The following is a 12,504-nucleotide window of genomic DNA, read 5'->3' on the forward strand; positions in this document are numbered from 1 at the left end:
CCACTCATGCTGTGACCCGTTATAACATCATCACTGAGGGATGGATGGAGGGAGGGACAGACGGAGGGAGGGATAGACGGAGGGAGGGACAGACGGAGGGAGGGACAGACGGAGGGAGAGACAGACGGAGGGATAGACAGACAGCTGAATGAATCGACTTAGTGTTCAATGACTGGTGCTGTGTTGCTGTTTGAGCTCAGTACAATGACAGAAATAACACTGTGACACAGCACAATATATAAATGCTATGTGTCAATCAATGGATTTTTACAGTCTAACAAAATATTCAAAATTTGCTGCATTATTAAATAAGATATAAAAAATATCCTCTTAACTGAATGAAAGAAACAATAACACAACGATCACATACTAGCCACAATCCACACTGAGATGGCACAAACTACTGAGGTCCACTCAGAGGATTAGAACAACAACAAGCTGCCTTATCTGGATTTGGCAGCGAGACAGTCAGAGGATGTTGTTTCAGATAAATCTGAATGGAAATTAAATAAATGGGCCTAACTGGAAATCAAACCCTTGAACTTCGTGCCACATCCCTTTTCAGGTCTGCTGTCAAGTCTGTTGAAGGTCTCATGATAATGTCTCATTTCCCATAGAGTATCTTATAGCACACTGCAATGGTGATAAAAAAAAAACATGACACACTCCCCACAGAAAAGCCATAGTGAGAGCAACAGCGGTTTCTAAATGTTAACCCTGAACCAGTATGTCTTTAATGAACTTTAGCTGTTTCACATCCATATTTGCTGACTTTATGAATCAACTAAATAAGGTTAAATATAATGTCTTGCATCAACACAAAACTGGTAATATTATATTATACTCTAGTTTTACTTGCTTGCTTTAAATACAAACATTTTAGTTTCATCCGCCGCCTGTGTCCAGATGTGCGACACAATGGGTTCTCCAGTGACAATCATTGTTGTGGACTGACCTTATCCAGGATGAACTTGTTCAGGTACGGCATGTACCCCTGGGTGGAAACGGGACCCTCGTCATCGTCTTTAAAATGCTCCTCCAGGGCCACGGGGTCGTGTGGGATCTTCATCACTGTGCACAAGTTGTGGGACAGCACCTGGAATGATGGGAAAAGACTTAGGTTCGAACTTCGTGTTTATAGAAGTTGCTCATTTATTAGGTCAATTGTCTATATATATAAAACAGGAAATGTCCATCACAGTGTCCTTGAGCACAATGTGATATCTTCTATTAGATCGATCAGTGCAACTAAGAATTCAAAACCCAATAATCGGAGCAATCCCAACAGGGTCCTCACACTGTTAGTGCTCAGGCCTTCAAAATATTTAGTTCACAAAATAAAAGCAGAGAAAATCAGCGACTCCTCCTATTTGAGAAGCTCTAACATGAGGATATTTGCAGATTTCTCAGAACAATGAGAAAGGCCCATTTCAATGTCCTAAGGTCAAACATGACGTCTTTAGGTGTCTGGTTTAGTCCAAAGCTCGAAGATATTAAAATGGACTACTTTTTTCATTCATTCATTCAATCAACCTCTTAACTCTATGAGGTAGAGACCTAATTTACAATATAGTTGAGTACAGAACATAAAACATTCAGAGACACCAAGAAAACACAAATAAGAAAGAGTCAAATTTGCCAGATAGCCAAAGCAAGAGCTAAAGTAATAGCCTATGGGAATATAATTTAGATTTAAAGAAAATTAATAAATTAAATCAAATAATTCAACTAAAACAAGAACCGCTTGAGGTGCAATAAATTGAGATTAGAAACTTAAATTGTTATTCTATACGTTATTCAATGTTGCAGGTGCACTACTTCATCATACAAGACAAATCAAATCCGCAAATATTCCTGTTTAATAAACTGGAACCAGAGGTTTAGGCCATTTCGCCTCAAACAGTAACCATAGTTACCAATTAATTTCCTGTTGATCGACTAGATATTTCAGCTCTAATTATTACACAGCTTTCATGAACTGTGTGTATTGCTCCTCTTGGCTCGTAGCTAGACTTTGACATGTATATTGTGTTTGTGAGAATCCGACTCCAGGATCTACTTCTTGCTTCATTCTGTGATGACCAACACATGTCAGGAGTAACATTTGAAACAAGTACAGTTATTGACAAATGTATCTTTTTTCTTAAGCTGTTGATTTCCTTTGTTTCACAGATCATCTTTTGCCACCCTGCTGCATTCAGATGGTGCTTAAACATGTACACATAGAGGATGCTTTGGAAAGAGGGTCTTGGGTCAGAAAAGAGAAAGGGATTCACCTCTTACAACAACAAGCTGCATTGCATTCTGGTCTACTGAGGCAAGTGAAAGCTCTTCTCTTGAGATTCAGACACTGCTGACCTGAAACCCTGACCTTTATTGTTTATATTTCCAGCTTGGGAACAATGTCTGGCTGGCACACTGCAGCCTTAACAGACCTGGGGATATGTGGGCATGTCTTAAAGTTGTATACATGTCGAGTTATCTTCCGGAAACTTAAAAAAGTTTAGTTTTGATTCGCTGAGCTGTGGTTTCATCTGGGTTTTTCCACTGACTGACCCAGCTCTCCTCCAATGAACAATGCATTGAACCGTGAAACATCGGACATGAATACGGATTAAGATGTTTACAGGCAGAACACACCTAACAACACAGAGGTTTAATATCATTTTAGTGTAATAATGCTGAGACTATCTCTCAGGGAAAGTTCCATTTTAACACAGAGGACCTTTAATTTGAGCACTAGAGTAATGATCCCAATCTAGCATCACTTTACAACACCTGCTCATTCCTTCTGTGTGTCCCAGACTGATGCTGGTGTCAGTCCCAGTGGCACCACAGTGACTTCTAAACCAATATAACCACTTCATTCAATACCTTTTGATTCGACACGTGCATTGGTTTGTGGTTTTATTGTGGTGGGTTTTCTCCCGGAAGTTGCTGAAGTTTCTAATAAGCGATCAGCGGGAGATGATCGGCAGGTGAGGAGCCGCAGTCTGGGTTCAACACTCTGTGCTAACAGGTAGTAGTGTTAATGACGGGGAGAGGAGGTGTGTGCGCTCACTTCAGACTCTCACAGGAAGATAATGAAACTATTGTTGAGTGTTGTTTGTTGTTTTTTTACCTTCAGCTGAGATTTGGAGACTTTCCCGCTCTGGTCCACGTCCAGAGCAGTGAACGCGTGCCAGATCGACTTCAGCAGCTCGTCCCTCAGCGCCATGATGGAGGATTCAACAAGTCAACCTCTTCTTCTTCTCCTCCTCGTCTTTTCTCTCTGGCTCCCCTCTAGAGATATATGTGTGTGTGTCTCCTCTCTCCTCCTCCTCTGAACGTGTGAGTGAGCTGTCCCTGCTGCACACACACCGCGGGGACGGGCAACAGGTCACGTGACGCGGGACAACGACGATGCTGCAGCACCGCTCAGCGAGAGACACACACATATACACACACACACACAACAGAGTGTTTGTGTTGTTGTGTCACATTTGGCCCATTTAATGGATCGAACATGAAACAATCTGTGCATCCTATTCATTATCCTAAAGGGATAGTTCACCCAAAAATGAAAATGGACTCATCTAGTCTCCACTATGCAGATGGAGGGGTGGGTGAAGTGTCTGGGTCCACAGAACCCTTCTGGAGTTTCAGGGGTAAACAGTGTTGCAGCCAAATCCAATACAAAGGAAGTAAATGGCGACCACTTCTTCAAACATGCATAGCGTGAATGTTTTTAGCCTGAACGTCTGCTGTTATCTTCCTCTGGAGCTGCGTTAGCAAACGTTTCAGCTAAAAACATGGTGTAAATTTGACCTCCTTTCGGATAATTGGTCACCAGTTACTTCAATTGCATTGGATTTGGCTGCAACACTGTTTACCAATGAGACACTTCACCCACCCCTCCACCGGCATAGTGGTGAGTAGATAATGAGTGAACTATCCCTTTAAGACAACAGCGATCTACAATAATAATAATAATAGTAGGTGTCTCTTTGTTTGGAACAATCTCCCTGAGGACATCCATCTTACCCCTTCTCCTCTTTTTACTTTCTATTAAAGACACTTTTTTACAGGTGAGCTTCTTCAAATTCTGATCTTACTGTTTGTCATTTTATAATTAAAAAAAAAAAATCTTGTTACTCTTCTATTTGTATTTGTCTAATGCAGTGTAATCTTCAAGTTTCTTTTTATTGTTTCTCTGGTGCTTTTATCATTGTTAATATGATCAGCGTTGTGATTATTAGTAATGATAATCGTAGTATCAGTCTCAAATTCAGTACTCTTATGTAGTAGATGGGTTGTTCTGGGATATATTGTTACCAAAGTACTGTGTTAAACTATGTTTGTTTCTTACTGTGCGTTAAATGTAATTTTTGAGACACATCATTTCCAATCTTGTCACCTATTTCCTGTCATTTTATGCCTGGAGAAGCCACTGTTCAAGCCCCTACAGAATATTAGACAATTTTCCTTTATATTGCCTAAAAAAATTACTGTAATTAGTGTTATTCAGCACCACTAACTTTGTCTAAAATGACAACAGGAAACGTCAATACAAAACGAACTTGAATGGGTTGTTATATTGGACTGCATGCTGTGCACATAGTAAAGCAGCTAACCCTAACCACCACCCCAGGCACATCATACCCACACAAACCTCTGAAGATTTCCAACCTTGTGTGCTGAGGGTTTTGGAACCACAGTGTCAGTTCCAGTCTCCTGTAAATGGCTGATCGTAGAATTTAAGTGAGCCCTCACAAAATTGGTGCCTGCTTTGTCTATTGCAAGGCCCCTGTTCACACGCATGTTGACATTATACAGGATCATGAGATCAGTGTAAATTTCATGCTCAAGACAGGACAATATAAATCAGTCTCAGGGAACAGGACAGGTGATTCAAGGTGTTTGTGGTTCAATGCAAAAAACAAGGCACAAGCATCAACTACCTGAAACCACTTCCTGTGAAAAAATGTTTACAACAAAAAATTGAAACTCCTAATAAAAAAAAATATATATATATATATATGAATATCTATGGACTGATCATCTCTATCGACTGCTAACATTAATTTGATGTACTGGATGACTAACTGTATAAACCGTAACAAATAAAATCATCTTGACATTTTTCAAAGCTAAACAAATCTGCAAATTAGTTTTTAAATTCCCCTATCACTTCTTGTAATGAATGACTCTTTAATTCAATTTAACAGCCCCTGCTAATCCCCTTAACAATTGCTTGTTTTGTGCAAACATCAAAACCCAAAAGACATTTTTGGTCACTTTTGAGGAACTGGCACTGTATTGGTCGTTCTTGTAATTAATCATCTATCTTGTTTCAACTCTAAAACAATCCTGTACAAGTAGTTCAAACACTGCAGATAGAAATAATCTTTACCAAGTGATTGAAGTCGAAACTGCAGGAAACTGTATAATATAATCTGACAATATTCCCTCTGCACCACAAATAATCACTAAACAGAGAAGAGTGTAGGAGAGACTTTATTAAAAGAACATATGTACATGTTACAACAAAAAGTTTTGTGTGTTAGAGTTTAACAGAACAAAGAGATGAATACTTCTCTAAGTGAAGGAGAGCCTCATGGGAATGACGGCATGAGAAAAACAAAAAAGGACAGAATACACGAGAATCCAAAAAAACAGGATGATGATTGTTGCAATGCTACAAGGCAGGGTTGGCAGCACCAATCAACAGGGGAAAATCACAACATGGATCCATTCTAACCTCACAGATGATTTCAATCACCGGGTTTGGTACTTCAAGATTATTTTCCTAAATGCCACGAGTCCTTTTTTTATCCAAACAGAAAAAAGAAAAGGTGTGATATGAGGGAAGGGCTGATGGACTCCTGCTACTTTCAAAATAAGAGCCAATGACCTCGAGAACAATCCAACCTGAAACTGGCCAAACCCTGATACATACAAAACATCAATAGCAGCAGGTTTTTCTTTTCTATTAAACAAAAAAAATGCAACGTGGGAAGTTCCACGTTTTGCCTCCAAAGTGCTCCATTACAGACACAGAAATCATCAGTTCTCAGACCCTCTGATACCCAGCATCAGGCTTTTGACAGGCAGTAAGGTGCACACGGCGACGGCAAGTACATTCACACTGAAGAGAGCTTCACTGCAGCTTTGTTGCGCTGCCAACGGACTTCGGCTTTGTCGAGGGAAGTGCAAGGGCAGACACAGAGAGACACCGACGTCTATGCAAACTTAAGGAATGACAGAGTGTAAAGGTAAAGTAACTACCTTTGAGGAATGAGTTTTTTTTTCCAAATAAAGTTCGTTGGCAAAAAGGCTGAACTATGTTGGCAATGAGAGTCTATCGAGATGAGTTCAAGTTCGGTGTGGCAAAAGTCTACAGCTTCCGTTGAGCCGCGGAGCCCAACACCTTGACCGACCGGATTTAACCTCCGATAAGAAAAACAAGACCACTTCAACTGAACGGCCCGAGTAAAGGTCCATGAGCTACCTTCCTGTCAGGTTGGATTAAAGTCTCAGTAGATGGTGAGGCTGACCGACCGATTCATCTTCTTTCCGATAAGTCTGGAGGTTCTGGGGTTGGACTGGACTGTGGAGCGGGTCAGGACCCTGTCGGTGGACAGAACCTTCTCCTCTGCTGCAGCCCTGGCCATCTGGGCCTTCTTCAGCTCCCTGGGGAAGACAAACACATACAGGTGAGCATTAATGACACCACAACTCTTTCTTAAACTGAATCAAGGATGCATATTTTCAATCTTACTATATAGATTAATCAGTTTTTTATTTCCCTGATTAATGCCAAAAACCCGAAAGAGTTCAGATACAAGAGGCTCCAACAACTGAACATCTGTCATATTTGCTTGTGAAAAACTTCAGTGATTGATTATCAAACTACTTGATTAGATTACTGTTGATGTAAATATATTGATAATTTTTTCAATATATAAATCAGTACCACCTTTTCAGAAAGATAAATAAATATCAACCAACACTAGTGTGGGTCTAAGTTTAATACACTGAAAAAGCTTTTTGGGATTAGGCCGGAATTTCACCATAATCACGTTTAACGGAAACATTGATGTGTTTACATAAGCAGTTAATTTTGCTTGTAATTTCAGTTTTATTCTGATCTCTAACAAATGCGTAAACAGACACGTAGAGTCGGAGTCTGGTTCACTTGGAGGAGTATATGCACAGTTGATGCCTCATGTAGTCTAGTGGCCACAAGGACAACAGTAACAATCTTTTCCTCAGAGGGAATTTTCCTGAGTGCCCTGTACTTACTTTTGTAGCAGTGCGTTTTTGAACTTTTCAGCGTTGAGTTCGACCCGGAGCTGATCAGCACTCATTCTGGCAGCGGTGAGAAGCACTGGGTGTTTGATGAGCTCAGAAGTTGATGGTCTCCTTGTTGGATCAGGGTGGATCATCAGCTGAAGTACAAGAAAAAAAACTACAAGATTAGGCCAGAAAGAAAAGCTACTGAACGGCAATGGAAAAAGAAACATAGGCACAAAGTCATCTCCCTACAGAAATTAAGGCAAGACATAAACATGTACATTACATTAGTAATTAATCAGCAAGACATTCTCCGCATTTGTTTTTATAGTTGACAGTAGATTTCTTTCTATATTTATCAGTTTGTTAATGACATGGCAGAAAAGACATTGACAGTCATGACAGGGAGGGAAATAAACACTTCAGACATTTTCTTTAAGGTGTAAATCTAAAACAATCTAATGGATTAAAAAGACAGAATTTCAAATATTTAGATCTAAGACTTGTTGGCTGTTACCTTGAGGAGGCTGAGAAACTCGGAAGAAAGCACTTGAGGGATGGCTGGAAGTTTTCCTTTTCGGATCTCGTGCCATTTGTCTCCATTGGTGGGAAGAGGCTCGGCCCCAGAGACACTGACAACAGTCAGAGCAAGCGCAAAGATGTCCGCCTTCATCAAGTTAGTGTAGTCCTACATACAAAAAAAAACAAAACAAGTTAAGGACCTTGTTTAAAGCTTTACTGGTTCAAAAGGAGTTTGTATGCAGGATTACAAACCTCTTGTAAAACTTCATTGGCCAGGTATCTGCTGTCACCCTCCTCCACTTGGGGATTGTTTACTCTTGTCACATGACCAAGATCACCTGAAGAGCAAGCACATACAAAATAGATTTTAGATGCAAGGATGACCACCCAATTCTGAGTATAAATACAAAATTAATCGGTTAAAGATTAAAGATTCAAGTGCAGGAAGTCATTATACAAGAACTGTGAGAGCATCTTACCAATTTTGTAGACAGCACTGGTGACCAGACCATCTTCATCATCACAGTCATCGCAGCTCGCTACAGCTTTCCGAGAAATAAAGATGTTGCCTAGGAACAAGACATTAATGCTTCTGTTAGTTTCTGACCAGAAAACCCTTCACATGAAGAGTCTGGTCTCTTCACAGACTTGTATGAAAGACAGTATCAATAAAAACCAACAGGGATTGATTTGTGGGACTGGATATGAAGCAGAACATTTGGAATTATTAACCAATTGCTAACATAACATATTTATTTTTGGTTTTATACAAAATTTTAATATTCAAGTACTTTTTTCTCAGCATCAAACTCAAACGCATTTCAAGGAACCATGAAACCCTCCTTACATTAGTGTCACCTCACAGACTTGGTTTCAGCTGGCAATTTCTGACTTTATACAAATCTATAAACGGTTACTTTTCTTCTTATATACTCACTGGGCTTGATGTCCATGTGCACCAGAGATGTAGAGTGGATGTACTTGAGTCCTCGTGTGACTTGTAGAAGCAGATCTTTCAGCTCCAGCTCCGACAGGTAGCTGAGCCGCCTGTAGTTCTCTGCAATGACATCTGACAGCGTACCTCCATTGCAGTACTCGTTCTGAATGAGCATGTGGTCGTCCTCGGCCCAGGCAGAGTAGTACCGCACCACGTGGGGATGCTGACCCAGCACAGCGTGGGCATACACCTCCCGTAAGGCGTTCTGTCTGTGGAGGAGGGGAACAGATTGTTTTAATCAATTTACATCTGATGTAGGCTTTTGTAGTGAAAACGAAAAAGGATGCCTCAAACAAGGTAAACAGCTTTTATTGCATGGCCAATAAATTTAAGTTAACGACTCATCAAAAGAAGATAACTTAAAATTTTAAATATGTAGAGTTTTTCAACATACTCATCTATTGATCCTGCCAAGGGTTTCTTCGATCGCTTGATGGCATAGATGCAGCCGTCGATTCTTTTCACACACTTGAACACAGCACCAAATTCCCCGCAGCCAATCTTCTCCAGCTCGAGGAACTCTGAGGCGTACCGGGACATCATGTTGCTTTCCATCATGGTGATCCTCTGCAGGCAGATGGAGAGCTTTATCAAAACATGAACATTTTGAAGAACTAGTTTTTAAATTCAGTCTTTTTTGTCATGAAGTTTGTACTGTTGCTGCTTCACAGTGGCTATTTAGCATAACCACTATAAATAAACAGGTTTTCTTAGTGAACTGGTTTTAGTCAATTTACATATGAAATGATTTAAAGCCTTAACTGTTTCTACTTGTTGTACCTGGAGCTACAGTGACTATTGCTCAATATATACAATGAGTCTATACAATTCTTTATTTATGATAATTACATGTATCTTTTAAACTGAATTGTTTTGTGGGTGTTTTTCAATAAATAATTTGTATAGGCTCTGATTAATAAAATAAAATAACAAAAAATTGGATGAAACAAAAAGCTTCTAATGATTTTAAATAAATAAACTCCCTGCATGCAAGTGTAAAAGTCAATATCACTGTATGTCATTAATGCATACAATCATAAAAAACATTTAATTACCTTGGAAGGTGGGAGGGCTTCCTCCTCTCCTTCACCATCACTTGCCTCCATGTCTTCACCACATGAGCTGTAAGATCAAACACAAAAGTGGGTTAACATTCTATACAGCAGGGGGCAGCACTGTGGGCTTCACAAGCACATGGCAGAGTTCACCAGTAACCATGAGGTCTTGGTTCCCAGCCAAAAAGTCTGGCCCCAGTCAACGGCTTTAACGTTTTTTGGTTATTATAACAATAGGTTTGATCTGTGTACAAGATGGTGGTTAAAGGTGTTCAATGCCCCTTAGTATCTGTGGTTAACTACCGTCTCCTGACTGCAATAACAAATGTGTAAAGTCGTTTAGTTATAAAGCAACAGGATGGAAAGTGTGCATACAACATATTGACTGCAGCTGGTCTACTCATACCTCCCCTTTGGAGAATCAGCAGGTTTTTTAACGTGCAACTACTAGACACCCGAGAACAATGGTATTTCTAACATGAGTATCAGTGTGAGAACATCTGAGCAACATACTCATTCCAGTGTGCCCGTTTCCTGTTGTTCCTCTGCTGAGTTGCGGACTGGATGAGGAGGGAGTCCGGGGTGAAAGGGTTAAAATTGACCAGAGGGGTCTGCTGTCTCCTGCTGCCGTCAGTGATTGACTTTGCTGAAGGCTCAACATTCTTGAACAGGGCAACTCTCCTGCTGGAGGATCCTGGGCCGGAGCCCCTGGCTCTGGACAGCAAACTCTGAAAAAGACAGATTTATTGCTTTGTTAATTTGAGCCCAGTAACAGAGACAGACAGTTAAGACTTGGAAAAGACGACTACTTGACTTAATGATTAGATATAAACCTAGTTAACAAACCGGTATGTGATAATAAAATAAGGTTTTGAGGAATATCTGGGTTAAACTTTGGTGTTTAAAAGAGTGCTGTGCAATGCAGAAATCACAGATAAAGACATGCCCAGGCATAAAACAATCCATCTGCTCGGCTGACTACAGTCAAAGTATTATGCAATGATTACAGATATACAGTACGTGGGCCACTCGTTAACCGACACAGACACTTGTATGCGCTTGGTGTTGCTTGTTTAATTTCCCGAACACCTGAAAAGAGCCAATAGTGCAAACACAAAGTGTGCAAACTGGTAGATGTAACTTTAAGACATCTGAGGAAATCTACCATGAGTTGCGTGTGAGCTCATGCAAGCTGTTATCCAAAGCCTGATCTGCGGCCCGTGCAAAACATGTGTAAAACATGCCACTGATTCTCGATAAATTAGTCTCTCGGGATGATTGAACGATGATTTAAAGCATGCACAGACAAATACTAACCTTTGGTGTGTGTGGTGTGTCAAAAAGCCGGAGTTTTCTGAAGGTTTTGTGTGGAGGTGTGTCTGGACAGTCCGGGATCGGGGAGCTGGATCCTTCCCCGTCGTCCTGGACGTAGGACCGCTCCGGTGAGCCTCCGTACAGCCGGGAGCCTTTCCTCGGTGACGGCGAACAGTTGGCGAAGAGGACGCTGGTCGGGGACCGCAGATGAGACGGTGAGCCGAAACTCTCCTCATCCCACAGCTCCACGTCGTCGTCCCCGCCGGACTGGTTCAAGGGGCTGCTGCCGCCGGCCAGCCGTTTATCGACGGTGTCTCGTCGCACGGGCATCGGGGAATCCATCTCCGTGAAGCCGGACTCTCCTCCAGTACTGTTGTTAGCATCCTCAATGGGCTCGTCCTCTCCGTCGCTGGATGTAAACTGTAGTTTTTGCCGAATCGGCCCAGTCTTCGGAGAGGGGGATCCGTGCCGATGGAGACTGTAGCTCGACATGATCAGGGTTTAAACCCCGGCTTCGTCGACGGGTGAAACACGCGGTTGGACTTCCACTACGGTGGTAGTGGCGTTTCCGACCGAAAACCCAAACCTATTTCCGCTTTTAACTACCTTAAAGTCAAGGTATCGAACTAAAAATGACAACAAACTACGACGAAGCGCTTAAATGTCCGTTAACATCGTAGGAAAAAGTTAGCGTGTCTGCTATTTCCTACACGCCCATCTAGCGCTGAGAAGTAGCCCCGGAGTTAGCTTGTTTCCACCGTGAGCGCAACGTCCAAAGTCGGCGGTAGACTAGAAACCTCCCGGTTCAGTCGAGTATCGGTGTCCGTCACCTCCTTGCGATGAGTTCACCGAAACGCAAACACGTCTTTCCGCAAAAAACCCAAACCTATGTTTACACTAAACTTTGAATGAGCCGAGAACTAGCCTCTTCCTATCACGCGCGTGGCAAAGAGCTTCCCGCGACCGTTGGTCACGAGACTACGGGCGACCAATCACAGCGCGTTAGAGGATTTTGAAAGATGGGCGTGCCTGAGAGTGTTCGGGAGACGTTACGTCATGAGTGGCGCAGCAACAATGTGGCGCGAAGATCAGAGTCAGTGCTGTTATTGAGACGGTGCGATCAAAGAGGCGGAGGGACACGAGAAGAAGAACTCAAAATACAAGTTGACCCCTAATCCGATCACTCTCTGCAGCACAAAGTACCAATTAACCACTTTTACATGAACAACAACCGTGCGAGGAAGTTAAAATACACAACTACCACCACAAAGCCATCTTAGAAACTGCATGTCAAGGGTGAATTCTGCTTTGGGCAAGTAATTTGGATAAAAGCATCAGCTA

General features: G+C 41.6%; 2 protein-coding genes across 2 annotated transcripts in view; both read right to left on the bottom strand.

The window, feature by feature from the left end:
- The window catches only part of swap70b (switching B cell complex subunit SWAP70b), a 43,342-nt gene that overhangs the window by 23,305 nt on the left and 7,533 nt on the right, over positions 1–12,504 (bottom strand). The window contains exons 2-3 of the mRNA XM_034588493.1: positions 3,122–3,304; positions 956–1,096 (exon numbers count right to left, since the gene is read on the bottom strand). Coding sequence (XP_034444384.1) covers positions 956–1,096; positions 3,122–3,217 — 237 coding nt within the window. The 5' untranslated portion in view covers positions 3,218–3,304. The remainder of the gene's footprint in view (positions 1–955; positions 1,097–3,121; positions 3,305–12,504) is intronic.
- wee1 (WEE1 G2 checkpoint kinase) lies at positions 5,478–12,142 on the bottom strand. Its single transcript, XM_034588492.1, has 10 exons — positions 11,167–12,142; positions 10,363–10,577; positions 9,850–9,916; positions 9,189–9,361; positions 8,735–9,003; positions 8,277–8,366; positions 8,050–8,135; positions 7,793–7,963; positions 7,285–7,430; positions 5,478–6,672 (listed from the first exon to the last, which is right to left on the bottom strand). Exons 1-10 carry the CDS (start codon positions 11,653–11,655, stop codon positions 6,516–6,518), a joined length of 1,863 nt encoding a protein of 620 aa, XP_034444383.1. The 5' UTR covers positions 11,656–12,142; the 3' UTR covers positions 5,478–6,515.

The sequence above is a fragment of the Hippoglossus hippoglossus genome, chromosome 6, assembly GCF_009819705.1.
Source record: "Hippoglossus hippoglossus isolate fHipHip1 chromosome 6, fHipHip1.pri, whole genome shotgun sequence".
Classification (NCBI taxonomy): Eukaryota; Metazoa; Chordata; class Actinopteri; order Pleuronectiformes; family Pleuronectidae; genus Hippoglossus; species Hippoglossus hippoglossus.

What these genes read in the sequence shown, in the direction of transcription:
- wee1 (XM_034588492.1), bottom strand. Translation starts at nt 11,655, where the DNA reads ATGTCGAGCTACAGTCTCCATCGGCACGGATCCCCCTCTCCGAAGACT. An exon ending in AAGCCCTCCCACCTTCCAAG is followed by an intron (nt 9,362 to 9,849) that starts GTAATTAAATGT and finishes ATCTGCCTGCAG; the next exon opens with AGGATCACCATGATGGAAAG. An exon ending in CAGTGCTGTCTACAAAATTG is followed by an intron (nt 8,136 to 8,276) that starts GTAAGATGCTCT and finishes CTTGCTCTTCAG; the next exon opens with GTGATCTTGGTCATGTGACA.